Below are 27,870 nucleotides of genomic sequence, written 5' to 3' on the forward strand. Positions count from 1 at the left end.
CCCAATCTGTTTCTGTGGAAAACAGGATGTGTGAACAGGCATTTGCTGTAAATAACTGCAGCAACCAAATGGTAGACGATGTGAGAGGGGTAACAATACCCTTACACAGTTATATACAGATTAGCTCCTAACAGTGGCAGCAGATTGGGCCTGGGGAGACAAAGTTCTGTACAAACAAATGATGCGGTTCAGCATTATCAAAAACATTTTGGCAAGATGTAGCATTAGATATATTTTAAAAGTAGAAGATGAGTATGTGTGATTTTTCAACACATCTAAGTAAAATAAACCATACAGCTAATAACTGTATTACAATTCACAGTGAAATGCATGGGTTTTTGCCACGTGTTTGTCGACCGCATGGGACACTGCTTGCCGTGTGAGTACGCCCTTAGTCAATCTTATCCCTATTCTTTACTTAGGCTACTTTCACACTCGCGTTTGGTGCGGATTCGTCATGGATCTGCACAAATGCTTCCGTTCAGATAATACAACCGCATGCATCTGTTTGTATTATCTGTAACATAGCGAAAACGATCTTGAACACCATTAAAAGTCAATGGGGGACGGATCCGTTTTCTATTGTGCCAACGGATCCGTCCCCATTGACTTACATTGTGTGTCAGGACGGATCTGTTTGCCTCCGCATTGTCAGACGGACACCAAAACGCTGCAAGTAGTGTTTTGATGTCCGCCTCCACAGCGGAATGGAGACGGAACGGAGGCAAACTGAGGCATTCTGAGCGGATCCTTTTCCATTCAGAATGCATTAGGGCAAAACCACTGGGCAGCTTGTGAGAGCCCTGAAACGGATCTCACAAACGGAAACCAAAACGCCAGTGTGAAAGTAGCTTTAAACACATCTTTCATAGATATGTCAATGACTTCTATATTCTCTTCACCTCATTATTCTTAATACGCTGTGTTACATACATGACGAAAAGGTAGAGTACGTTTTACAGGTGATAAACAAAGACTGAAATCACTGGGCTTAATTATACAAGAAAAATCTTTTTTCCCCTCATTTAGTGCAATTATAGATAGGCTTCTCTGAGTCATTATTATCAAGTCCACCTTCCCAGCAGAAGGTCATATTATTCTTTATTGCTGAGGCTTAATTAGTTTTTATGCATATTTACCGGCTACTTTGTAATAACTAAAAGCAGCTAAATACTTAAGATGGTATTGGCAAGCAAAGAAGACTCCAAGGAGATTAATGGCCTAACATTTACTCCCACCTTATACATATAATAAGACTATTACCTGATCCCCCCATTCATTAATCACAGGCATATTGATGTCATCAATAAAAACGGTCATTTTCTTCCCAGCTGGAGGGCCATAGGTAGTCCCCATTCTTTTATCTATGTAACTTTCAATACTTCTCTGGAACATGTTGGGAAGAGTGGCAGAGGAGAAGTTCAGCGACTTGGTGATGTGAAATTCTGGATCATATTTGCTTGTGTAGCCCTTAAAGAGAACACAGAGAATATTACAATTCACAAACATCCACTGATTGGTACAGTAAAAACCAGGCCTGTAACGCTAGAGTCAAAGCTTCTGAGTAAGTAGAAGTATACCAACTCCGAATCCAGCTTTAAAAATATTATGTCATTAATATTGTATAATTAATGTATTAACTTTCATAGGAAGTTAGAAGAGTTTACAGTGTTAACCATAAATACACTGCTCAAAACAACACAACAATATGTAACTCCAAGTCAATCACACTTCTGTGAAATCAAACTGTCCACTTAGGAAGCAACACTGAGTGACAATCAATTTCACATGCTGTTGTGCAAATGGGATAGACAACAGGTGGAAATTATAGGCAATTAGCAAGACACCCCCAATAAAGGAGTGGTTCTGCAGGTGGTGACCACAGACCACTTCTCAGTTCCTATGCTTCCTGGCTGATGTTTTGGTCACTTTTGAATGCTGGCGGTGCTTTCACTCTAGTGGTAGCATGAGACGAAGTCTACAACCCACACAAGTGGCTCAGGTAGTGCAGCTTATCCAGGATGGCACATCAATGCGAGCTGTGGCAAGAAGGTTTGCTGTGTCTGTCAGCGTAGTGTCCAGAGCATGGAGGCGCTACCAGGAGACTCCATGAGGGTGATATGAGGGCCCGACGTCCACAGGTGGGGGTTGTGCTTACAGCCCAACACCGTGCAGGACGTTTGGCATTTGCCAGAGAACACCAAGATTGGCAAATTCGCCACTGGCGCCCTGTGCTCTTCACAGATGAAAGCAGGTTCACACTGAGCACATGTGACAGATGTGACAGAATCTGGAGACGCCGTGGAGAACGTTCTGCTGCCTGCAACATCCTGCAGCATGACCGGTTTGGCATTGGGTCAGTAATGGTGTGGGGTGGCATTTCTTTGGAGGGCCGCACAGCCCTCCATGTGCTCGCCAGAGGTAGCCTGACTGCCATTAGGTACCGAGATGAGATCCTCAGACCCCTTGTGAGACCATATGCTGGTGCGGCTGGCCCTGGGTTCCTCCTAATGCAAGACAATGCTAGACCTCATGTGGCTAAAGTGTGTCAGCAGTTCCTGCAAGACGAAGGCATTGATGCTATGGACTGGCCCGCCCGTTCCCCAGACCTGAATCCAATTGAGCACATATGGGACATCATGTCTCGTACTATCCACCAACGTCACGTTGCACCACAGACTGTCCAGGAGTTGGCAGATGCTTTAGTCCAGGTCTGGGAGGAGATCCCTCAGGAGACCATCCGCCACCTCATCAGGAGCATGAACAGGCGTTGTAGGGAGGTCATACAGGCACGTGGAGGCCACACACACTACTGAGCCTCATTTTGACTTGTTTTAAGGACATTACATCAAAGTTGAATCAGCCTGTAGTGTGTTTTTCCATTTTAATTTTGAGTGTGACTCCAAATCCAGACCTCCATGGGTTGAAAAATTTGATTTCCATTTTTTTTTTTTTTGTCTGATTTTGTTGTCAGCACATTCAACTATGTAAAGAACAAAGTATTTCAGAAGAATATTTAATTAATTCAGATCTAGGATGTGTTATTTTTGTGTTCCCTTTTTTTTTTGAGCAGTGTATATTTTATGGTCTATCAATCTAAGGTCCTTATTTATCAAAAAGAGTGATAAGCAGGGGGTTCTAGTGATGATAGAAAATCAGTTCTCACCTCTCCTGTCCTTATACTAGGTATCTTCATGCTGCTCCAAGGCCCTTAGTTACAATGCCTGAAACTGTGCTGCACATACTCAGTAGTGTTGAGCGCGAATATTCAACATTTTTTAAGATCTGAAAACATGATTCCTCCCTGCTTCTTTCGTGTGGGTCAATGAGTCATTGGCCCACAAGCAACTTAAGCAGGAAGGAATCATGTTTTCATATGGAAAAAATAATAATATTCAAAAAAATGAATATATAGCAATATAGGGAATATATTCGTTATTTAGAATATTCCGATTTTTTTTTCCAATCTGTACAGTTGTTCGCATACTCCTCCCCGACAAGCGTCCCCATCACCATGTGAACGCCTGTGGGTTAGAAAATACCATCGGATCAGAGTTTTCCCTGAGATCATGAAAACTCAGATCCGATGGTATATTCTAACCCACAGGCGTTCCTATGGTGAAGGAGACGCTTGTCGGGGAGGAGTATGCCGAAGTGGAATAACAGTACAAATTTAAAAAAAAAAAAAAAGACGAATATTCTAAATAACGAATATATTCTGCTCTCTGGTTTTAGGAGAGGTTCACCCACTGGAGCCTGGAGCCTTGTCGTAGGTCCAGGGTGGGTAGGAGACGGTGAGACCTCAACCAAGCTTCGGCGGTTCGTGGGGTCTGCAGTGCGTACGGTGTCAAGTGGAGTGCTTGGAGTCCTCGGAAAGCACTAGGAGCATCTATCAACGGAGGTACCCGGTCGGGGTGTTAGGCGTTCCGTTACAGCCATATTGCTATAACTTTGTTTTTTTAGAATATTCGTCATATTAGTCATATTCTAAAACACGATGTTATAGCAATATAGCAAATATTCGTGAAATACACATACAGACTGCAATTTAGCTAATACAGTGCTATAGTATTTTTTTTTTAATAGTGTACATTTTTTTTCAAATCTGAACTTCAGAAGAGACAAAAAAAAATTTACTATAAAAAAAAAGATTATAGCACTATATTAGCTAAATTACAGTCTATATGCTATAACTTAGTTTTTTTAGAATATTTCGGAATATTCTATCATATTGATACAATTTGCATTGCGAACATTCTATACTACTGTAGGTCCGGCTGACCAATATCCCATCTAGTTATTGGGATCTATTGATTGATTGTTGATGATTTTTAGTAACACTGTGATACAATATTGCACTTATTATTGCTGCTAAATTAATTGTAATATTAACCATCTGGATTTTACCTACTTTTTTTTTTATATACTATTGCTGTTAAATTAATTGTATTATTAACCATCTGGATTTTACCAACTTTTTTTATATACTACCAATAAATTCCCAATACTATAGAGAGTGCCCCACTACAACTTATTTATTCATTTTTGTCAGATTGGGTGTTGTCTGTCAGTAGGAGCACCTCTAAGTGATTCCTCGTCACCCGTGTGCAACATATTTCTAATTTTAAAACAAGAATATATAGCAATATAGCGAATATTCGTAAAATACACATATTAGCCATAGCCATAGCCAACCAATAGGAAAGTTGCCTTATACTGTTAAAAGAAAATCGCAATACGCGAATAATTAAATCGCATATTATTTGCGATAAATAGAATAATGATGAATATTCTATTTCGACGAATATAAGATTAATATTCAATCGAATATTTGCAAAATATCGCGAAATCGAATATGGCACCTCCCGATCATCACTGATACTCAGTAGTAAGTTCCTCTTCTAGAAGGAAGTTCCCTACTGGGCATGCCTGTAGTCATCTCAGAACTGCAAAACAGAGCAGGAAGACAGCATTAAAGGGGTTGTCTAGGATTGAGGCCAGCCTGCCTCTGCTATGGAAAGAACCAAACTTACTTACTCCCTGCTGCTCAGGTCCTGAGTACTGGCTCCCGTGTTTCCCGCTTACAGTTTGCTGCTTTTTTACTTTTAAGCCAGCACGGGCATGATCATAACTGGCTTCAGTGGCGATATATATCTCTTGTGGACATGTGACCGCTGAAGCCAGTGATTGGCTGTAGTAGAGCAGATGATCATCCCAGACAGGAAGTAAACAAGCCACAGACTGGAAGATAGACACACGGGAGCCAGTGCACAGAACTGGAGCGGGAGGAAGCAGGTAAGTATAAATTTTTCCATAGCGGAGGCAGGCTGCAGGCACCTGTGAAAAAGCTATTTATTCCCAGACAACCCTTTCATGTCAAACACTTCTTACATGTTTCTCCATTTAGACCTGCATATGATTCTCTATATTTCTAGGACATATATATATAGCTTTTCTTACTTTTTCTGAGGACACATTCCTAGATTTCTTAGAATTATTAAGTGTATAACAGTGTTTTCCAGTTTCCAATAAATATGGTTTAAGTTCCATCTAAGTAGCCTGATTACGTACATGCCAGCAAGAACTTTGGCTTACTAACTCCACAACCCTGGTAAAGACTAGCTATGTACATAGTTTGCATAGTGTATGCCCCAGTGTCTTATACTAATGGAAAATGCAAATATAAAGTCATTCACTCCTGAAAGGCCTGCAACTGAGACTTAATGTCACCCCCTTATTACGGTAAGCTTTGGGATGGCCTCCAGCAATGAGAACGGTGGCAGCTGGCCTGTGCAATAGAACAGGTTTACTTAACTGGAGTCTGTATTGCCACACACACAGATTGGTGCCAGATGGCTTTAAGATATATTTTTGGATTAACACAAAGCCAAGGAAAGCTTCCAGAAGTGCTTTATGTGCCAGGATCAGACAGCAGTAGTTTGCTTCAAGTGAAACTTTTTCTGTTAAAGGATCAGTTGAAGTTTGTGTTACATGTTAAAACAAACTAATATGATCCCTAAAAATAGTTTTACCTGTGATCTAAGTATCAATAAAGTATATTCATTTCTTTTTATGTAAAGCAGAAAGGGTCAGGTGTTGGAGCCACTGTTTTCCATCATGCTGTATTGTATTAAAAGGGTTTTCCAGGAAGTAAACATTTTGATCATCTATCCTTATTGAATTATTAATATCAGAGTGTGTGGGCGTCCAATTCCTTGCACTCCCGTGATCAGCTGCGGAAGGGTCCACAGTGCTCAGGTAAGAGCCGTGGCCTCTTCCTCAGCATCATACCAAAGGATACCAAAGAGGACATTTTGTTTTCTCATACAGAAACATCAAAGTCACAGTGCATATGTATATTACTGTACCGCACACATAGCTTTTCATGCTTGTCAATAGAGTTGCAAACACTCGTTCTTAGCCCTAAACCTTTTACAATAGGGAACTCCCTCTACAGCACCTGTTAACGATTCCTGCCAAACTCCCAGCAAAACCCCTACAGCCTGTCAGAACATGCATGCTAATTCCTTGCAAGTACAATACTTCAGCAGAATGTAGACCACCTTACACAGCAGACTGAATAGTGCCTATGGCAATAAGACAGCCTGTGTCTTCTGATGGGCTGCAAGGAAATTGCTAAAAAAGTTTCTTCTAGCTTCTTCCACCTATAATCAGAATAACTATCATTCATAGAGGGAGCAGTACTGACGAGATTTCTGTCAAAATGTACCTAAACCTTTATATACTTTATGAAAACCTGTTGTAAATGCCATGAAATTATTATTTTTTAAATATAACTATTTTATTACGTTAAAGTTCAGGTATATTGCACGTTAGGATCCGTACTCCTATGTCAGGCTTTAGCAGAGGGGGCACAGGCAGAGGAGCAATGTCTTATGAGAGGAGCAAGCGTTGCCGGGTAGAAGCTTACAGTACATAAGACATCTCTCCTCCGCCTGTGCCCCCTCTGCTAAAGCCTGACATAGCCAATCTATGCCAGGCTTATGGAGAGAAGCACCGGAACTTGCAGGATCAGCGATACTGTGGCCAGTACAGCACTCAGTGCGGCCACAGGGGAGTCCATACTTCCATACACAGCACCGTATTGGAGTATGGCACTTGGTGCTTATTTAGCTGGGAAAACATAAAAAAAGAAAGTATATTAAAAATAATTCATGGCATTTGCAACAGGTTTTAATAAAGTATATATGACTCTTTAGGTAAGGGATTACTGTAAATGCTATGCTGTACAAAACTGAAAGGTACTTTTTAGACTCGTAGGTTTATGGTATTGAGTTTATTAGTTAAAGGTACACTCTGGGTTGTTCCTATGGTAGGGAGCAGTGCATGACAAGGGATTCTCTTTGCAGCACTTGGACTCACTGGCAACAATAGCACTGCAACTAAGACATAGACGAGAAGAAACTTTTATGTGAATGAACATAGGGTTAGAAAAGTGGCAGCAAGCAGCAGCTAGATGTCCTACATCTCGGCTTTATAAGACAGCCATCCAGCCTGTCAAAGGACTATCATTTAAAAATATAAAGTCTCCTTGTGCCTTTACCAGTCATATATGTTCATCACTTTTATGTGACAGGATAGGGGAAAATTTTCCTCTACACAGTGTTCCTGATCTACAGAACACTACTTGTCATTTTATTTCTGCTCGTTCTGGGCTTATTTATCATAGCATTATCCTACATTCATATCCAGTGCTAATCAGAGCTAGATGCAAACTGCGCTAGGCTGAATTCACAAAAGGACCAATGATTTGCAGGTCTCACTAGACCTTTTACACCCACTGGGCCAACCAGAGATATTTTTTATTTTACACATGTCTACCTCTAAACTCTTTTCCAATATGTGTATTTTTGAGGGGCAACATCAGTAAAAAGTTCTTTTAATTCCCTCTTAGAACATCCACCTAATGTGGCCAGTGAGAAAAAGCCTTTCCTTGTGTGCAGATTCTTATTGGCTGGCCTGAACAGAGGTTTTTGGAGGTGACAGTAGTGGACAGACACCATATTGCAATGGTACTATTTGCTTTGAACATAAGCATGTCTATTGTTTATTAGTGTTACTCATCTGTCCAAAATCTGTGCCGGCTCTTCTGCATCTTCTGCCTGGTCCAACTCTCCTGCACTGTAGCACCAGGTTGTCTTGGCAGCCGGTGCCCGAAGATAAAAGTCAAGGGCGGCAGGTTTAAAACTACTGCCTGGTCTGTAGGTTTAGTGCTAGTCCCTATCTATGTGAGCCCAGCTGTTTCCTGGTGCACTATTGCTGATGTTTGGAAGTCTATCTGCACTGGATTTTGAGACGTATTGCTCCACAGCTTTGGCTTCAAGACATTGTTACTCTCTCGACTTTGGATTGCTGACATATGTGCTTCTATGGTTCTGACCTCAACTTGTTTTGGACTTTGTTATTCTCTTCACCACTGGTACTTCTGCTGATCTCCTGTTGCCAATCTCTGACTACTACTGGACTATTTTTTCTACTGCTACATCACCGCCATTAATCCACGACTACACTGGGTGAGAAAAACCTGAGGATTCACTGTGGGAATGTCCATCCCACCTTGCGAAGGGCATAGGTTCAAGAACTTATAATCCTTTAGTCTCCAATCAAATTTCATTTTAAAAGATCCACCGCTACACCAGCATTGTGACAATTACCTTACATATAAGAGACTGAGCTAATTAATTACTTAGGTCACAAATATTGGTGGGTATAGGAGTCATTTTCTACAGACTGTCTATACACTGTCATAATGCATTCAGCACACATGTAACAAGAAGGCTTGTTTGATATAATGTACAGAAAAAATAACAAGTGAAAGAGAAATGGATGTGAAAACAATTTAATAGCAAAAAATAAAAGTTATATTGTAATCTACCTTGATCATGACAGTCTTTGCTGTGCCCTGTTCTCCGATCAGTAAAACGGCTTTTCCTTGCTTCATAACGGTATGCATTAGGAAATCCGTCCGGACATTATCAACATTTGGAACTAGAATTGAGGCATATTCTGGTATCGAGTCTTTTGGATACACATATTCAGGAACCTATGCAAATATACACAAGAAACAATCATCTATTTGAATAAATAATCGGTCACATATTGGTAGACATTTGCATCACTGTCATTCATGTCAAACAAGTCAGAGGCATTTATCAGTCTGCCTGTATTCGTTTCAGACTGTTTTGGTTCTTATGGGCTATTGGTTATATCGCATGGAAAATGCTGTAATGAAACATCAGATAACATGTCCTCCTGTAATAAGTTCTTACTAACTCCAGAAACAGGGAAAAGCCCGATCCCTCCCATCTCCAGGATGCTGGGTAACACAGGTTATATATTTCATTGCTGAACTACATTTTTATAACAAATTGCCTGGTAAAATGTGTGTAAGACCATAGGGGCTTCACTTTATGACATAATATACATATTATAAGCAGAATTTTCAAGAAATCACCTGCAATTTCTACACAAATAGGTCATAAAGGAAACATGTCACTTTGAAAATGGTGCCTCTTTGAACAGGCAGTCTGCAGAGTAGAAGGAGTCGAGCAGATAGATGGATAGTTTTATGGAAAAAGATGTAGTATAACTTGAAATGTATTAATTTAAATCTTTGCTCTTTCTATGCTTAGGAGCCCAGAGGAAGGACTTTGTGTGATGGACAGCCATATCTACATGCACACTGATATGGGGAAGGCTGTCAATTACTGATAAGACTGCCCACTGGACTCCTAAGCATAAAACGAGCAGAGATATAAATGAATAAAATACAAGTTTTTCCCACTAAAGTATATATCTGTCCAGCTCCTTCTATTCTATGACATGCTGCCTGCAGATCAGACTACATATACAATGTGATAGGTTTCCTTTAAATGCTGCGTTATTAATGTTAGTGTCATATGTGATTTCTTTGTTGGGAGGGCTGTGTACAAGTGAGTAATTTACTTTTAAAGTTGCTTGCATTCACTTTAATGGGGCTGAGCGCGATACCAAGCACAGCCGCTATACAATGTACAGTGCTGTGCTTGGTAAGCTGCGAGAAGGAGCACCAGTGCCTTCTCCAACAGCTGATTGGCGGGGGGCCAGAGTATCGGACCCCTCTGATCAGATACTGATGAACTATCCTGAGGGTAGGTCATCAGTATCAAAATCTCATAAAACTCCTTTAAGCACCTTTACCAGCAGTCTGGGTGCCTAGAATGAAATCTACACCAGTGTTTAACTGGCTTAGACTTCAGTCATCATTTATACCAAAATAGAAAAAAAACACCATTTGTGCATGGCATTTAAAAAGTTGTGACTCCACGGTTTGTGACTTTTCACACCAGTTTTATGGTATTGAGTTTACAGAATTGACCCTCACTGTGTTCAGTTATTGGAAAATATTTGCATTGATATATAGCCCTCTGAGCTACATGCCCTGGTGTTTCCAGGTAAGTTCACCATTCCTACATAATATCCCTAACTATTTAATGACAAATATATTTTACTTACAATTTAGGGAGAGATTGGATAGAGTCATATGTAAATTGTAGATCTTCAATTTAAAATTATTGTTGTAGTTATCTGCTGTAATATGTGAAGGGACCGTAAAACAAATGGTCAATTTCCCTACACCGCCACTACAGGGAAAATGATGCATTTACATAGTCCTTTTTTGTAAATCAATAGGTTGTCCACATAATGTACAGATGAGCCTGGTCCTCGACAGCAAGGGTCTCTATTTGCTGCTCTTTACTCCGGCTAATAGAATGAATGGAGCCCATTGTCCCCCTCTTCTATTAACTAAGGGCTGTATTACACCTACAGATTATCTGACCAATATCTATCCAATCAGACCAATAGTAGGTGTGTATAACAAAAGATCTGTGTGTGTAAAAGGCCATATGACCAATGATTGGTTTAGAAAATCTGTCAGATAATCTGTTGGTGTAATACAGCCTTTAGAATTCTCTAATAAAGTAATCGAAGATGTGTTTTCTAAACCAGAAAAGCCAGTTAACCGATACAAGGTCTTTTTCAGCCCAGAGTTGTAGGCAGCTGACCCCTCCTCATTGACAATGGAAAGTTCTAAAATCAAAATTCCATATGAGATTTATTAAAGTGCAACAAATGTTTGGATAGTCTCTTACTATTAATGATGAATCATTTGAACAATTTCTTATTTAGGAATCACAAACCTTTTTGGACCAATGCTCCCACTGTCCACTCTCATTAATAACAAACTCAAAAATCGTTTCATCTCCTTTAACAACAGGAAGCTCAAGTGGTGCAGAATGGTCACGCAGAAATATTTCCATCTTCATGCGATCCTCAAGTTCCAACACGGCTCCCACTGACCACATCACAGCAAATACAAAGAGCCGAGCCAAATGTTCTTGACTGGGCTGTTTCTCCTCCTTGTCGGAGAGGAGACCCTACAAATCAAGAGCAATAAAAAAAATGGATTAAAACTAGGATAAAACAAGGCTGAGAGTAACATTATGGAGGAGTAACGCATGAAGTAGACACTTTGGAAATGCCTGTACATTCACTAAAGTATGTGAGTTAAGAGCAATATTCATACCTGAAGAAGGTCAATAGCTTGCTTAATATACATGCACTCCAATATAGGCATCTTTGGAGACACGGCAGTAAAGACAAAATTAATCAAATCCTATGGGGGGAAAAAACAAAATTAAGTAAAACTGTAATAAAGAGCTTCTTCATTTACTTGATTCCTGCTTATCTGTTAATACTGTACTAAATCATTGGGGTTTTACATAACTAGCTGAGTATTATCTCCAAATATTCAATATATGCACCTTACTGGAACACTCAATATATCCATTACACATCCAATAGCACTTCTCCTGACGAAGCCAAACCACGAAACGCGCATTGAGGAAGCTTGCCACACGCACAGCAGCACTTTGGTATGTCATTCAGATAAGCACTTTATTGCCATAATCTTATTTAGTTCTCTTCTGGGAATGTTTTCAATTGCTATATAGCGTAGGGTGAAGGTGACTATTGCATCTGCACAATTTATAGGTAGTCTTTATGTGACTCAATTTTAATGTGGTTGTATTCATGCAGTATTAATTGATCCTGAGGCGTACCTTCATGTGAGATAGCTAATGGAGCATTTAGTTATGGCATTAATCATGTATTTTGGATATTTAATCATGATGCATTAATATGTGGCATTTTATTTTGATTTCCTACTATTAATACGTAGTTATTAGTGTATTTTTATCATGTTCAATAAAATGTGATTTATTATTAAAGGAACCTAGTTTACTCATATTTTTGGGATGTGTAATAACTAGCTGAGTAATAGATTACTTCCATTATGATCAGCTGACCAGAAGAAACGTCATCATATCATGCCATAATCATATCATGCCATTTATAATAAATAGCCATATGATATTTTATTACACATTGGTAGCCCGCTATAAAAAATCTTTGACAGCATAGCGCAGCCTATCTACTAGTAGTGACATAACAATAGATGTGGCCTGCAGTGAATATTAATGAGCTGCATCCACAGTATGGATAGCACATGTGCTTTCTAAGACTACTTCATCAAGCATATACTGTATATAGGTATGATTGTAGTTGGTACTGGCACTAGCACTATCTTAATGACAACCATAAGGGTCCATTCACACGTCCGTATGTGTTTTGCGAATCCGCAAAACACGGACATCGGCAATGTGCGTTCCACATTTTGCAGAACGCACATCGCCGGCACTCTCATATAAAATGCCTTTTCTTTTCCGCAATTGCAAAAAATAATAGGACGTGTTCTATTTTTTTGCGGATCCGCAAATGCGGATGCGGACAGCACATTCCGGCCCCATTGAAAATGAATGGGTCTGCACCTGTTCTGCAAAATTGAGGAACGGACACGGACCAATTTTGCGGACGTGAATGGGGGTAGGGTTTTATTTCTTTTTGATGAGCTGTAAAAACCTTTCTGCGGGTAAACAGTAGCTGACTTCTACTGTATTTCAATGGAAATGCAAGATAATTGCATTACAGCAGGTACAGCCTAATAATTACATGAAAAAATAATAATATCTTGTGCTCAGGGAGAAAGTCAATGGGGCACATAAGCACAATAAATCACTTCAACATCTTGCCAAGGAAAAAATTGTATGTTGCCCAATAAGCAGAATATATGCATCATTATACAAAAAGAATGTGGATGTTCTGAAGTTTGTAACATAGTACTGTACTATTGTAAGGCCGAAAAAGACGTATGTCCATCCAGCTCAGTCTAAGACAACATAATATTCAAATACATTTATCTTACACCTTTACAATTCTAGCCTCTTGTGGGTACTTAGACGTTCGTATAATACAATTAGTGTTGAGCGAATTGAAGTTGACAAAGTGGAATTCGATCCGATTTTTTCTAAAATGGCTGCTGCACATGTTACAAAGTGAAAGTAAGACGCCTGTGAATGAGGAATCACCCATAATGCAGTGCAGCCAGCCAATCAGCAGCCATCCCTATGTCACAGCCCTATAAAAGCTTCATCCTGAGCATAGGGACAGATGTGTCAAGTGCTAGGCAAAGTGATTAGGAAAGACTTTAATAAATATTTGTTTTTAACAATTCAGGGACAGCTTAGAGATAGTGTAGGGATATAATAGGAAGACTTTAGCCACACTATAGTGAGAATGCAGGGGCCAATAGAACAGTGTAAAGCTTGGCTAAATAGTGTTCTAACACTACTGGTTTTAGGTTGTTCACATTCTTTTACATAAGTACCGGTAATTCCATTAATCCTTGATTCTGTAATTGGGGTGAATTTGCGGTCCGAAACTACTGATTTTGGGGTGTTCACATTGTTATTTTACATAAGTAATTCCATTAATCCTTGATTCTGCAATTGGGGTGAAATTGCGGCCTGATACTACTGATTTTGGGGGTGTTCACGGTCTTTTATCCATTATTAAATCCGTTCATCCTTGATTCTGTAATTGGGGTGAAATTGCGGCCTGATACTACTGATTTTGGGGTGTTCACATTCTTTTATATATAAGTAAATCCGTTAATCCTTGATTCTGTAACTGGGGTGAAATTGCGGCCTGATACTACTGATTTTGGGGTGTTCACGTTCTTTTATACATAAGTAATTCCATTAATCCTTGATTCTGTAATTGGGGTGAAATTGCGTAATGATACTACTGATTTTGGGGGTGTCACGTTCTGTTATACATCAGTAAATCTACTCATCCTTGATTCTGTAATTGGGGTGAAATAGCGGAATGATACTACTGATTTTGAGGTGAACAGGTTCTGTAGAAATCTATGTGGAATCAGCTGACGGTGTAAAAGAAGTGCACTCTTTCACTCTATAGTACAATCTTGGGCCACTGCACGTTTCTTTATACCGGACGCTAACATTGACCTGTAAGGCTGAGTTCACACTTGGGTTATTCGGTCAGTTTTGGCCCCGTAACTAAACAAATAAGTGAAGTGTGAACTTATCCTAAGGCTACTTTCACACTAGCGTTCGGGGCTCCGCTTGCGAGTTCCATTTGAAGGCTCTCACAAGCGGCCCCGAACGCATCCGTCCAGCCCTAATGCATTCTGAGTGGACGCGGATCCGCTCAGAATGCATCAGTCTGGCAGCGTTCAGCCTCCGCTCCGCTCAGCAAGCGGACACCCGAACGCTGCTTGCAGCTTTCGGGTGTCCGCCTGGCCGTGCGGAGGCAAGCGGATCCGTCCAGACTTACAATGTAAGTCAATGGGGACGGATCCGTTTGAAGATGACACAATATGGCTCAATCTTCAAACGGATCCGTCCCCCATTGACTTTCAATGTAAAGTCTGGACGGATCCGTTCAGGCTACTTTCACACTTAGAAATTTTTTTAAACTGTAATGCAGACGGATCCGTTCTGAACGGATCCAAACGTCTGCATTATAGGAGCGGATCCGTCTGAGCAGACATCAGACGGACCCGCTCTGAACGGTAGTGTGAAAGTAGCCTAAGGGCTCATTCAGACGGCCGTATGCTGTCCGCAAAAATACTGAATGCTATCCGTTTTTTTGCGGATCCGCAAAAAAAATGAAACATGTCCTATACTTGTCCGTGAAAATCAGGACATGGCCCCATTGAAGTCTATGGGTCCGCAAAAATACTGAATGCTATCCGTTTTTTTGCAGATCCGTTTTTTTGCGGATCTGCAAAAAAACGGATAGCATTCAGTATTTTTGCGGACAGCATACGGCCGTCTGAATGAGCCCTAAGAGTGACGCCTGTCAACTGCCTGACACTGAGCACAGTAACTCTTTCACTACCACAGCGGACTAGCTATGCAGGTTTCTGCAAAGCACAGTGTTGTAAACTGATATACATACTCCCTGCATCCAGGAAATAGCTGATTTTTAACGCGCTTCGTCACAAATTTATTTGGATCTAATAAAATTTTTGGGGAAAATTCGTCGAAGCGTCCGAATCTAATTTTTGAACACTTTGCTCATCTCTAAATACAATGAAAGGGTTTATATCTGCTATACATTTCGTTTGAGTTTTTGTCTTTTGTGTGGCTTCAATGAGATGCAGCCCTTCATCAACTGTCTATTCAGGGCTGGCAGCAATTACTAGCAGCAATATATGCCATGGAACATACATTTAACGTACACATATTCATTTATGACCATCTACCATCTATAAGCCCATAACAGAGCTATTATGTATGCTCACTGTACGTCAGACTCTATGCCAAGTGAGAAAGGAGGCAGATACTGTGGCACTGACTTTAGAACCTCTTTTGTGTTTTAATGTGCACTGCATTGTATGCTCCTCTGTAGGATTATTCCCAGGCACCTCTCAAATTAAGAGGATTTTCAGACCTTTCCCATTGAAATCCCACTGCGGAAGATTAGTGCAGTCATTTTCCTCACCCAGCAGACACACAAATGAGTTTTCCTTTGCTTCACAAGCAAGCTGATAATAAAGTCTTTGAGTCAATAAAAGGTAACCCAATAGTAGCTACATATGTATAGTAATTTAAAGATTAGCTACTTATTTATGATGACGTAAGCTGCTTAATTACATAGCATGTAAGAACACAATTCCAACCTACACTGTTCATTTGACAATCACACACAAGTATAAGGTGGGAATATTTACTTGGGTATAGTTGCCTTAATTGAGAGAAATACCTATATCTGTCCCGCATGTGTTCCCATTTGAGCTTGGTTTCGCACAGTGCAGCTGCCAAGCCACCCAACTGCGCCGGCCAACACCCAATGGTTTTATGGGTAAAACAGAGGTATCTTCAGAATTGTGTGGAGATTAGCCACCATGTGTAGTTGGGGTTTCAGCCAAGTGTGTCAGCCAAATCGTGAAAACCCAATTCAAGTGTTTTCCAAGGAATTGCTGCTGAATTTTATTGGACTAGAACACACATTCTGAGGCTATTACAGCTCAAAAAGACTTTAAAAGAATCAGTCAGGATTTATCCAGCTAATTAAACCAAATACTGTGTCTGTTCGGTGTCTTGAGAAACATAAGTGTAAGGCCTCATGCACATGACCGTTGTTGTGTTTCGTTCCGCAAAATGGGGTTCCGTTGTTCCGTGATCCATTTCCGTTTTGTTTCCGTGTGTCTTCCTTTATTTTTGGAGGATCACCAGACATAAAGGAAAGTAAAAAAAAATCTAAGACAGGTTTGCCATGCAAATGATAGGAAAAAAACGGACGCAGACGCGGATGACAATCTTGTGTGCCTCCATGTTTTTTAGCGGTCCCATTGACTTGAATGGGTCCGCGAACAGTTTTCCGCGAAAATAATAGGACAGGTTATATTTTTTTGACGGACTGGAACCACGGATCACGGACGCGGATGACAAACGGTGCATTAGCCGAGTTTTCAACTAATCCATTGAAAGTCAATGGGTCCGCAGAAAATCACGAAAAACGGCACAACGGACACGGAATAAAACAAAGGTCGTGTGCATGAGGCCTAAATTGCAAGTAAGTGTAGATTGCAATTTCTTCAAAATTATCATACTGAAAATGCTGACTATGCAGTGAATTCAGTTTTCGTGGTAAGAGTTTCTCCAGTCTGTCGGTGATGCAAACAAGCATGGTTAAAAGCGTTTTCTGAGATTTTTATACTGATGACCTATTCTCAGGATAGGTTATCAAAATCTGATTGGTGACGGTCCAACACCTGGGACCCCTCATCTGTTTGAGAAGGAAGCAGCGCTCACACCTTCTCTATGCTCACACCTTCTCTATACCTTTCCTAGCCCAAGTGATGACATGTTCATTTGTCACTTTCCTAGGAGCAGATCAGCCCCATTCATTTTGCGATACCAAGCACAGCCACGATACAGTGTACGGCGCTCTGCTTGCTAAGTTGTGAGAAGGCAACGGCATACACCGGAGTGGCGGTGCCTTCTCAAACAGCTGATTGGCGGGGGCCCGGGTGTTGGACCCGAGAATACATAATCAGTATAAAAATCCGGGAAACCCCTTTTAAACCTAACTAGAAAATTACCTAATACACATTGGAGGGAAGAAAAGTTATAGCAAGGTATAAAATACCTGGAAGACACTGTCAAAGCAGTTCCAAAGAACTTCATGCTGAGTAGCAGGTAGGGTTTTCAACCAAGCTTTCAATACAGGCCTCCAGTCTAATACAGAAGAACTCATGAACACCATTCCATTACGAGATACAGTGGCTGGAGAGGCATTGTCAATGTTGTGAGGCTCAAACACAATTTTACAATTGGGTGCCATTGGGATACGGTCCCCATTAGCTAAAGTGAGAGTTTTATTATCATCCAAAACAGAATTTAAATTCTCAATCCATATAGCATCGACAGGACCATCCAAAACAATCCATATATGTTCTCCCTGAAAAAAAAATATATATACATTAGAGACTCATTTACAAACAATGGGGATGATTTACTACGCAAAATGTACCACAATTTACAAGTACATTGTGTGTGCCAAACTAATTCCAGATTAGACACTGCAGGCATTTTACATCCACCTTTTCTGAAAAATGTCTAGAAAAAGATGTGTGGCCAAGAGGAGTAGTAAAATGTGCCACATTTATTAAAGAGTTGCATAATAGTTTACAGTATATGTATGCCAGCTGTTAGGTGGTTTTAAGAAAGAAACGCCGTACGGCAAGTTGCACAATGAGCACAATATAGTACAATATGTACCATATTGATAAATTTGCCACATTTTGCACCAACTCACAAATGTATGCATCATATGGCACTATTTATGGATCAGAACCACCTATGTAGTATGGCTGTTCCAAAGAAATCCCCTACAAACAGTTGGGAACAGGAAGATTTCTTTAACCCTGTGAAGATAATGTATCCACTGAGGGGTCTACTCTCTGTTCCCTTTTCCATTATACACAGATTGATACTTTCATATGACATTTTATATTATTATCTTTCAGGCTGTGTTCACATCTGTCACAGATTTTAATAAAATGATTGAAAAAAAATAGCACAGCATGTGTAATAGGCTGTGTTTGTTGGTCAAAAGGAAAGGGTCTTTTTGATGTAATATGAAGGGGTTAAACTCTGTTAACAGACAGCTAGGAGTGGTAGTAGTAGCTGACTCCTGGACTGTTCTGATGGCCCATGTCTTTCTACTCTGCAAAGACTGGTTATCATTGAATGGTCTCTCTTAGGCTCCATTCACACGTCCGCAAAATGGGTCCGCATCCTTTCCGCAATTTTGCGGAAAGTGTGCGGACCCATTCATTCTCTATGGGGACGGAATGGATGCGGACAGCACACAGTGTGCTGTCTGCAGCCGCAATTGCGGAGCGCGCCCCCGATTTTGGGTACGCAGCTCCGCAAAAAGATAGAGCATGTCCTATTCTTGTCCGCAGCTTGCGGACAAGAATAGGCATTTCAATGGGGGTGACGGGCTGGTGTGTTGCGGACCCGCAATTTGCGGGTCCGCAACACATCACGGACGTGTGAATAGAGCCTTAAAGTGCTTATCTCACCTCTGCAAATGGCAGTTATCATGTAGACAAAGTTAAAGGGGGTATTACGAGTTTTAGAAGTTATCCAATATCCAGAGGATAGGGGATAACTATCAGATCAGTGGGGTCCTACCACTGGGACCCCCACTGATGCGAGAACGGGGGCCCCAGATCCCCTGCAGCCCCTCTGAAATGAACGGAGCGGCCAGTAACACATGCGCATGGCCACTCCATTCATTTCTATGGGAATTCTGGAGATAGCGGAGTGCTGTACCTGGCTACCTCTGGAATTTCCATAAGGATGAATGGAGCAGCTGCACGCCTGCCTGACTGACCGCTCCGTTCATTTCAGTGGGGCTGCAGGGGATACGGGGCCCCTGTTCTCGTGATTAGTGGGGATCCCAGTGGTAGGGCATTCTGGTACTGTCCAGCAATTCCAGAGAGCCCCGGCAGGCTGTTCTCTGCAGAAACTCCTGCTGACAGTGTGATAGAAGCCTAAAGGCTTGCACTGGGGGTATATAGCGTAAATATGCATGACAACGCTTGTGTAATTAGCCTCAGTTAAGACCACGAAGAGATGCCAAGTAGTCTTCTGCTCGTCAACGATAGAGATGGGTGTAGATCTGTGCATAATACTTCATTGTAACTGTAACTGTAAGTCTCATCTCATTTCTTACACATTTTTATATATTCTGTTGTACTGGTAGTCATTCAATGACCATAATAAAATCAGCTTATTGCAGCATGCAGCGCTATTCTGTGTGATAAAATGACAGGCTACCTGACAGAAAGCCAACAGGCTCCATTATAGTCACCGAGGCCTGTCAGGGACCTTTCATTTCTGTCATTTCACAGAAACAACAATTCCGTTATTTTCACTGTTCTGAACAATGGAAGTAAAAAGGAGCTATGTGAACATAGCCTTACATTGTTATCTTCTATTCACTGTTTTGTGCAAGTATCAAATATGTCAATGTCAGCTTCTCTTGCTGAGCTCACCTTCTTTGCTTTTAATGTTTTTCTCCACAAAGTTGAAAATATACCATCTGTCCAATCATTTGTGGCCACATCAAGTGTGCCAAACATCTGAGAGGCTGTGATAGCCTTAGGGTTCATTCTCATTTCCTTGTGAGGAGCTCCACAGTCAGTCATTGCTTTCATTAGGACATTAATGCACTTGGTTTTGCCTGCGCCACTAGGTCCCAAAGTCATCATTCCTTAAAAACAATGCACAGTTTAGGCAGAAATCGAGATTGTTCATTATATCCAAATGATTACATCAGAGCTTTTATACATAAACTAATAGAATCTAGAAAATTAGCTGGTGAAACAAATTTATGTTAACAATCAACCAAAGTATCAAACTCCTTTCTGGCTAAAAAATCAATAGCGCTGTAATGTATTAAAGAAATTTCTAAATGATTAAGTCAAAAGAGATTGTTTCACAAAATGCGGCATTTTCTGCTAGAACGCAATTTGCTTGAAAAGCATTCATGAACATCCAAACCAATTATCCTCTCACACAGAACTTTAAAATAGCAAATAATGTATTCTTGTAATATGTCAAACTCGATTTACTCCTGGTACAGGTTTATTACAGCATTGTGTACAGAATGCTAACTTCACCATAATCACCACTGCTGTAATCAGGGGGCTTGTCTTTAAACTGCTGACCAATTTGTAGCTCCTTTCATTCATCTGCCATTCATCCAAATCAACATCAGACAGGAAGATGCAGCATTTTGGAGACATTGTACGGAATGAGCGCATATTACGTAAACAACGTTTCAAGGTCCCAATGATCTAAGCAAAAATCTGCATCCATACCTCCAGACACGATTACCATATTTGCAAGATTATTTTCTGCAATACTTTGCTCTTTTCAGAAAGACAAACAAAAAAACAGGCTATAACGTTATCTCATTTATGAGAGCTGCCATATGGCGGAGAAAAGCTACAATCAGCGGGGAAGAAGAAGTACACATAACAGCTATGATCAGTCTTTAGATGTTCAAAAGACAGCAAAATGTATGAGAGAAAGGATCGCCGATGGCCAACTAGCTTTCAGTTTGGTGCTAAAATAAGTCTCTGTGACAGGTAAGAAGATAAGATAAATTTGAGATTCCCGTTTTAAGGGCCAGTCTTATGTAAATAAAGCCTATTCATTTTACAATAAAGAGGGAAGCCATAACTTCTGGAATAAGGAACCAACTGTCACCAGATGTCACCAAGACACAGATGCTACCATTACCTGTGCACCCTTGATTGCTGTAGCCATGCTACAAAGGTACCTTCTAACTTTTGATCATCTTTGGTAAGATCTCAGCTAGACGTCAGTAAATATAAGGCTTCATTCACACCTCAGCTATTACCAGAGGTGACCAAATGTAAGCTGTAGGTCAATTATGAAATATACTACAAATACTGTGTTTTTTGTGGCATTTTCTTCACTCACATTCCCTTTTTTACACGGTCTAAACATTAGGCAGGATTAGTTTATCTGCCCCAATGTAACTCTGAGGCTCTGTTAGGAGCCTCTATCACAAATTTTATTATATTTGTGGGAAAAATAGTTAAAAACGCAGCTCTATTATTTCTGAACACCATGCTGGACCTGACAGACACCATCATAAGCTCACAAGGTCTATTGGGCTCTGTTGATGTCCATCATGTGACAGATCCATTGAAGCTTGAATGCTGTATTTCTGCTCCTATGATGGATTAAAAAAACGGAATTCCTTGTGCATTTTATGACCACAAACAACTTGTTCTCAGGTAAAACAGCTGAGTATAAGAATATTGTCTTATGATTTGCGTTCAGTAGCAGTGTCCTATAAAAGCAGCTCAGCAGAGGTACATTACTGTGCCACGTTCTCTTCTCTGACAATACAATTGTACCTGAGATAATATCACTGCAGGCTGAAGTACTTCTTCTGTGGAGCTGATTCATCACAGCTTCTAAAAAGCTGCAGCTGCATTTGATGAATCAACCTCAGAAAATAACTGAATCATAATTTCCTTTCCTGGGAAATGATGTCTATATCTTCCAATTTATGGATGTTTTTTGCTTTGATTACAAAGAAAATATTAAATTACAGATTGCACTTCTCTTATAACCTAAAATCACAAGACAGATTTGTTCCACTATTTTGTCATAGTTTGTAGAAAACAAAAACAGATTTACATAACCCTAACCTTACATACATGTACTTAATACGTACAGTACAGACCAAAAGTTTGGACACACCTTCTCATTCAAAGAGTTTTCTTTATTTTCATGACTATGAAAATTGTAGATTCACACTGAAGGCATCAAAACTATGAATTAACACATGTGGAATTAAATTCATAACAAACAAGTGTGAAACAACTGAAAGTATGCCATATTCTAGGTTCTTCAAAGTAGCCACCTTTTGCTTTGATTACTGCTTTGCACACTCTTGGCATTCTCTTGATGAGCTTCAAGGGGTAGTCCCCTGAAATAGTTTTCACTTCACAGGTGTGCCCTGTCAGGTTTAATAAGTGGGATTTCTTGCCTTATAAATGGGGTTGGGACCATCAGTTGTGTTGAGGAGAAGTCAGGTGGATACACTCCTTCAAGACTGTTGGAAGACCATTTCAGGGGACTACCTCTTGAGGCTCATCAAGAGAATGCCAAGAGTGTGCAAAGCAGTAATCAAAGCAAAAGGTGGCTACTTTGAAGAACCTAGAATATGACATATTTTCAGTTGTTTCACACTTGTTTGTTATGTATATAATTCCACATGTGTTAATTCATAGTTTTGATGCCTTCATAGTCATGAAAATAAAGAAAACTCTTTGAATGAGAAGGTGTGTCCAAACTTTTGGTCTGTACTGTATATAACACTTAACAGTTGGACTGAAACTTTCATGTGTGGTCTCCAAATAACATCCATGCTATCTCTTCATCTAAGAGAGCATCACTGAGCCACCACCTGAGGACTAAAAGACTATGTGAGCCTATGGCCTGGATCACACAGTGCAGAGTTGGTGTCGTTTTTGCTTTAGTCAATAATAGGATTACATCTAAATCAAAGAAGTCAAATACAGCTGGAAAAAATCTTTTTAGATCTTTTTGACATCATGAGACTAACCAAATGTTAAAGGGGTTGTCAGGCTCCAAATAGCATGACATAATAAAAAAAAGTCATACTCACTGCTCATCTGCAACTCCTGTTCCAACGATTTCTGATTGCCTGACCAATGTTTCCTGGTTACTCTCAACACACAAATGTAACTGCTCAGCCAATCACAGGCTGAGGTAGGTCGCCACTGCAGCCAGTAACTGATGGAGCGGTCATTTCCGGTGTGTTGAGTGGAACCAGAAAGCAGAAACCGGCAGGGGACATGGAAGCAACAGAACGGGGGTGGTGGAGGATCAATAAGATATGTATGGCTTTTTTTTATTATTTTACACCATTATGAACTTGTTCACAATAAATGTAATTGGCCAAACAATCCCAAACAAAAAAGATGTAAAAAATATGAAAAAATAATGTCCATTCCAATGTAAAGTAGAAACCTGTCTCAGTTATTCTGCTATAGTCACAGTGCAATTAGCATTCTTACCATGCCTGACTCGCTGTGTCTCATACAGCTGGATAAGTTTCAGAATCCAAGGAGGATGATGGATAAGCCCGGCTTCTTCTGTCTGCTTCTGAATGGCAGCTTCCAGCTCTGGATAACCAGCTTTATCCAGAGTTATACCAGGGAACAAGTCATTAATCAGGCTCATAAACAAAGGTTCATCTTCATCCACCTATGAGTTAGTCAATAATATTGGTCTATTTAATATGTAGCAAAAGAAATAAGATGAAGTATCAAGGACTGTTTTTATTATTACACAGTAAAGCTATTTGTAAGAGCTTTTTATTATTCATCCAGAACCATATTGAAAAGAAAAAAATAACAAAATTACAGTGGCCCATGACGCTAAGCCTTATGTCTGCAATCTCACCTTTCCTTTTTTCACATCCCTCACCAGGCCACTCCACCGCTAGCCAAACTAATATAATCATTCATTAAAAAGGAGGTGGTCTTGTGTTAGCACTAGAGCACAATGTTAATTTTAAAAGGGTTTTCCAAGACTTTAATACTGATGACCTAGCCTCAGGATAGGTCATCAGTATCTGATCGGTGGGAACCGCCAATGATTTGCTGTTTGAGAAGGCACCTGCGCTCCTGTGAGCACTGCGGCCTTCTCGGTGCTTACAAAGCATAGAACTGTACATTGTACAGTGGCTGTGCTTGGTATCGCGCTCACTTCACTTCTATGGGGCTGAGCTGCACCTAGGCCACGTGACCGATGAACAAGTCACTGGCCTAGGAAAAGCTGAGAGAAGGCTGTGGCGCTACTGCAAGCACCACTACCTTCACAAAAAAGATGATTGGCGGGGTCCCAGGTGTCGGACACCCACAATCAGATACTGATGACCTATGTTGAGCATAGGTCATCAGTATGAAAGTCTAGGAAAACCCCTTGAACGATATCAGAAAGAAAAACCCCAATCTTAGGCTCAAATTCATTAGCATTCTTTACCATTATTCATTAGTCTTCAAATTAGAACTTGTAGCAAAGACAACGTCTCATAAGTATACAGTGATATTTTAAAGAATATATTTCAATAATATATTTTATACTATATTTGTCTCTAGTCATAAGATGTCAGAAAGGGTAGGAAGAACATAATAATATAGGAATAAGATAATATATTGTCAGATGAAATCCAGTTTCTCTGTAAATCTAACACCAGCTATGTCAACACCATGTCAAATGGATGGAATGCGATTTGTATAAGCACCTATAAGCTAACCCAAGGAAACATACCAACTTTGACAGGTTCATGTCACGTAGAACTCTCATTACAACAGTCTTCTCTGGCTCATCAGGGTTGGATCTTTTCACTGCTCCCAGAGTACGAAGGACAGAGAGAATATTCCTCAACCCGAAGTCATAATGAACCTAATGGAAAGGGAATATGTACAGTATATACGGTACATAAAATCGAAGAATATATCTATGTACTGTATATGATTTGCACCTCAGCATTTTTAATTATTGGTTAATTTGTGTATCTTTAAAGAGGACCTGTCACCTCTACTGACATACCTGTGTTAATCATTCCCCATGTAATAACAATTCAAGAGCATCTATTCTTATGGCTCTATGTTCTTACCATTCCTGTGTTATTTCTACTAGAAGTTATGAATGAATTTCTAGCAGTCTGCAGTAAGGGAATAGAGGCATGTTACCAGCTGGAGGTGTGTCCCTGCAGCGTCTGACTCTATCCAATCAGTGCTGCTGGTGTCAGACTGTGTAGGTACAAACCCCCAACTGGTTAACACCCCTCTGCACACTCACTGCAGACTGCTAGCAATTGAGTTATAACTTCTAGTTGAAATAATAAAGGAATGGCACAACATAGAGACATAGGAATAGATGCTCCAGAATTGTTATTACACAGGGAATGCAAGTAGCTAATAAAACAGGCATGTCAGGAGTGGTGACAGGTTCTCTTTAAGCACAATATCTTCGCTGTTTGATCATTTAAAGAGAATCTGTCCCAAGTTTTATGCTGCTAGGTTCTAACAGCTCCAGCGCATGCCAAGGAGTCCTGATATTCATGAGCTTCTAGCTTTCTCTGCCCCCTGCCACCAATTGACAGTTTTCATCTTCCAAACGAATCAGCAGCAGGGGGTGGAGAAAATCAGGAGCTCCTGAATATTCAGGACTCATCGGCATGCGCTGGAGCTGTTCAATACAAAATATTAAAATGAATCAATTAAAGACAGTGACCCAGTATTTTTCAAAGGGGATCTGTCATTAGTTTATGTTGCCCTTTGTTAGGACACCATAAAATTGGTGACAGATTCCCTTTAAGAGACAGGTATGGTAGTAGAGAAGGTGATTTATAACTTTCTGAAGACAAATAGGTACTGTAGATCAAGAAGGCCTCAAAGAGCTTACCATGTTCCCAACACTCATCAACCCACCTGCTTTGATAACTGTTCCTCACACAACTTGTACAGAGTGTAGAATTTACGGCTGAGGATTTGGTTGTCTCGAAAGCCAGCACTGGCAAGTTTTACCCTCATAATAATGGCACGATCAGGTACCATCATGGCAACTGTACGGAACTGGACTTTCAGATTTTCAGGGAGCTCTTGACGTCCTGCATAGCCAGGATTCTATGAGAAGTATTAAAGGCCATGTTATATAAGCAGGGAAAATTGTAAAAATAGTATTATAATGTTGTATAAGTACTACAGATTATTATAATATTACAGGTGAAACTCGAAAAATTAGAATATTGTGCAAAGTTAATGTATTTCAGTAATCCAACTTAAAGGTGAAACTAATATAGGAGATACACTCATTACATGCAAAGCGAGATATTTCAAGCCTTTATTTGTTATAATTTGGATGATTATGGCTTACAGCTTATGAAACCCCAAAGTCACAATTTTGAGGTACCCTTTGCTCAGGGGATATGGATTAATTAGCTGACTAGAGTGTGACACTTTGAGCCTAGAATATTTAATCTTTTCACAAAATTCTAATTTTAAGCTGCATTAATACCATTCCTTTTAATTTGCATTACTGAACTAAATGGACTTTTGCAAGATATTCTAATTTTTTGAGTTTTACCTGTACTCTATGCACAAAATGAAAGGAACATTAAAAATTCAGTTTGGTCACATAATGTAAAATGTATATTCTTCCTGCTGGCACTCTTGGTAGGAAGTCAACTGGCACCTGAAAGTGACAGAATAATTGAGCCAGACCTTAGCTCTTCTCCCTCTTGTTTCCTGCTTCAAAATATGAACCTATGATACATGATATGATATGGTATAATACAAACTTGGAACCTATGGAGGTGGGCTAACAATATCTTCTAGGTTTTCTCCTGCATACATTTCTATTCACATGATGCTAAAGGTATGAGGATGTCAAAGGCCAATTCATCTGTGTAAGTAGTATACATTACCATCCTCAAAGTTACAACTAACAGGCATATTGGGGGAGATTTTGTGCCTAAAAAGTGGCTCTAAAAAGTCGCAAGCTGTGTGTTTGTGACTTCTTAAACGCAATTTTTTATTAAAAAAGTCACAAGTGCCTCTTTTTACGCAGCCTTCGCCACTTTTCCAAAAGGGGAGTGGCAATTGAGGAAAAGAGGCATGGTCAATAGCAGAGACAAATTTATCTTCATTTATGCCAGTTTTCTTATGCAATTGAAGCCAGATATTTAGGACAGCTCTTGCTGTCGTAAACTTCTGTTTAGGCGCATGGACTGCTGGAGGATGTGCCTAATTTATGACGATAAACGTGGTGCATCTTCCAGCAGTGCAGGGGATATCAAGACCACCACAGATAGCACCTGTCTTGATAAATCTTCCCCATTATCTAAGCAGAATCACTTCCAGATGTTCCTAAGCACATCAAAAAGTTATCTTCATTTCTGTGCATAGGCTCTAGTGAAACGTGGTGGTCACCTTGTTAGAGAACCAGTACACCCTTCTGTTGTCTGAAGATGAACTTACCATAGTTAAAAATATACCAAATTCTCGATCCATGTCCACCACATCCCCATCTGTAAATATGAATTGGCTTTTCTTGTTCTTCTTGCACTGTAAAACTATGTAAATTTGCTGTGCAGCCACTGACAACACAGGAAGCTCAATGCGGTTGAATTCATCAAAACATCCCCATGCTCCAGACTGTGCCAAGCCTGTGCCAAACACAAATCATGAAGAGTTTACATTAGAAGAAGAATGTACTATGAACAAAATTAGAGGAAACTGATGATATCACAAGCACTCAGCAATATCTCAATATCTGCAATATGAAC

General features: G+C 40.1%; 1 protein-coding gene across 1 annotated transcript in view; it reads right to left on the reverse strand.

Annotated features, from left to right (window-relative positions):
• LOC121001312 (dynein heavy chain 5, axonemal-like) overlaps nt 1–27,870 on the reverse strand; it is a 304,445-nt gene that overhangs the window by 102,797 nt on the left and 173,778 nt on the right. Inside the window, 10 exon segments of the mRNA XM_040432320.1 lie at nt 1,264–1,470; nt 8,897–9,064; nt 11,202–11,438; nt 11,588–11,677; nt 17,581–17,892; nt 20,000–20,217; nt 23,591–23,780; nt 24,849–24,983; nt 26,015–26,209; nt 27,563–27,750. Coding sequence (XP_040288254.1) covers nt 1,264–1,470; nt 8,897–9,064; nt 11,202–11,438; nt 11,588–11,677; nt 17,581–17,892; nt 20,000–20,217; nt 23,591–23,780; nt 24,849–24,983; nt 26,015–26,209; nt 27,563–27,750 — 1,940 coding nt within the window.

This window comes from Bufo bufo, chromosome 5, assembly GCF_905171765.1.
Source record: "Bufo bufo chromosome 5, aBufBuf1.1, whole genome shotgun sequence".
Taxonomy (NCBI): domain Eukaryota; kingdom Metazoa; phylum Chordata; class Amphibia; order Anura; family Bufonidae; genus Bufo; species Bufo bufo.